Genomic DNA, 311 nt, shown 5'->3' with positions numbered 1-311 from the left:
CCCCTTCTGTCAGATTGGCTAACGCCCAGTCATGCGCCAACTGCGCATCCGTATTGATTTCCTGCAGCAATTTAAATTCACGATCGACTGTACTCTTCGCAGAGTGGGCAGGGTAGAGCACATCCTTCGCCTTGTATGCCTCATGTAAACCGCCCACACTCCCACTGCTGGAACCCTTGGCCTCTGCGGCTTCGACACGGTCGCTCGCCATTGTATACAGCCGCGTAGCCTCAGCTGAGGCATCCTGCGCCTTCTTCAAAGCTTCTTCAATCATTTGCATTCCCTCAACAGCTTCGCTTCTTATTTTCTCG

At 53.1% G+C, this 311-nt stretch overlaps 1 protein-coding gene across 1 annotated transcript; it reads right to left on the bottom strand.

Annotated features, from left to right (window-relative positions):
• DQ04_27881000 (hypothetical protein) lies at positions 1-311 on the bottom strand (the record flags this gene model as incomplete). Its single annotated transcript, XM_009318393.1, has 1 exon — positions 1-311. A coding segment is annotated over one exon (311 nt), but the record flags the coding sequence as incomplete, so codon positions are not given.

This window comes from Trypanosoma grayi (assembly GCF_000691245.1).
Source record: "Trypanosoma grayi strain ANR4 Tgr_2788_V1, whole genome shotgun sequence".
NCBI lineage: Eukaryota > Euglenozoa > Kinetoplastea > Trypanosomatida > Trypanosomatidae > Trypanosoma > Trypanosoma grayi.
Note: the sequence above shows the minus strand (reverse complement) of the source record. Positions and strands in the feature narration are given on the sequence as shown.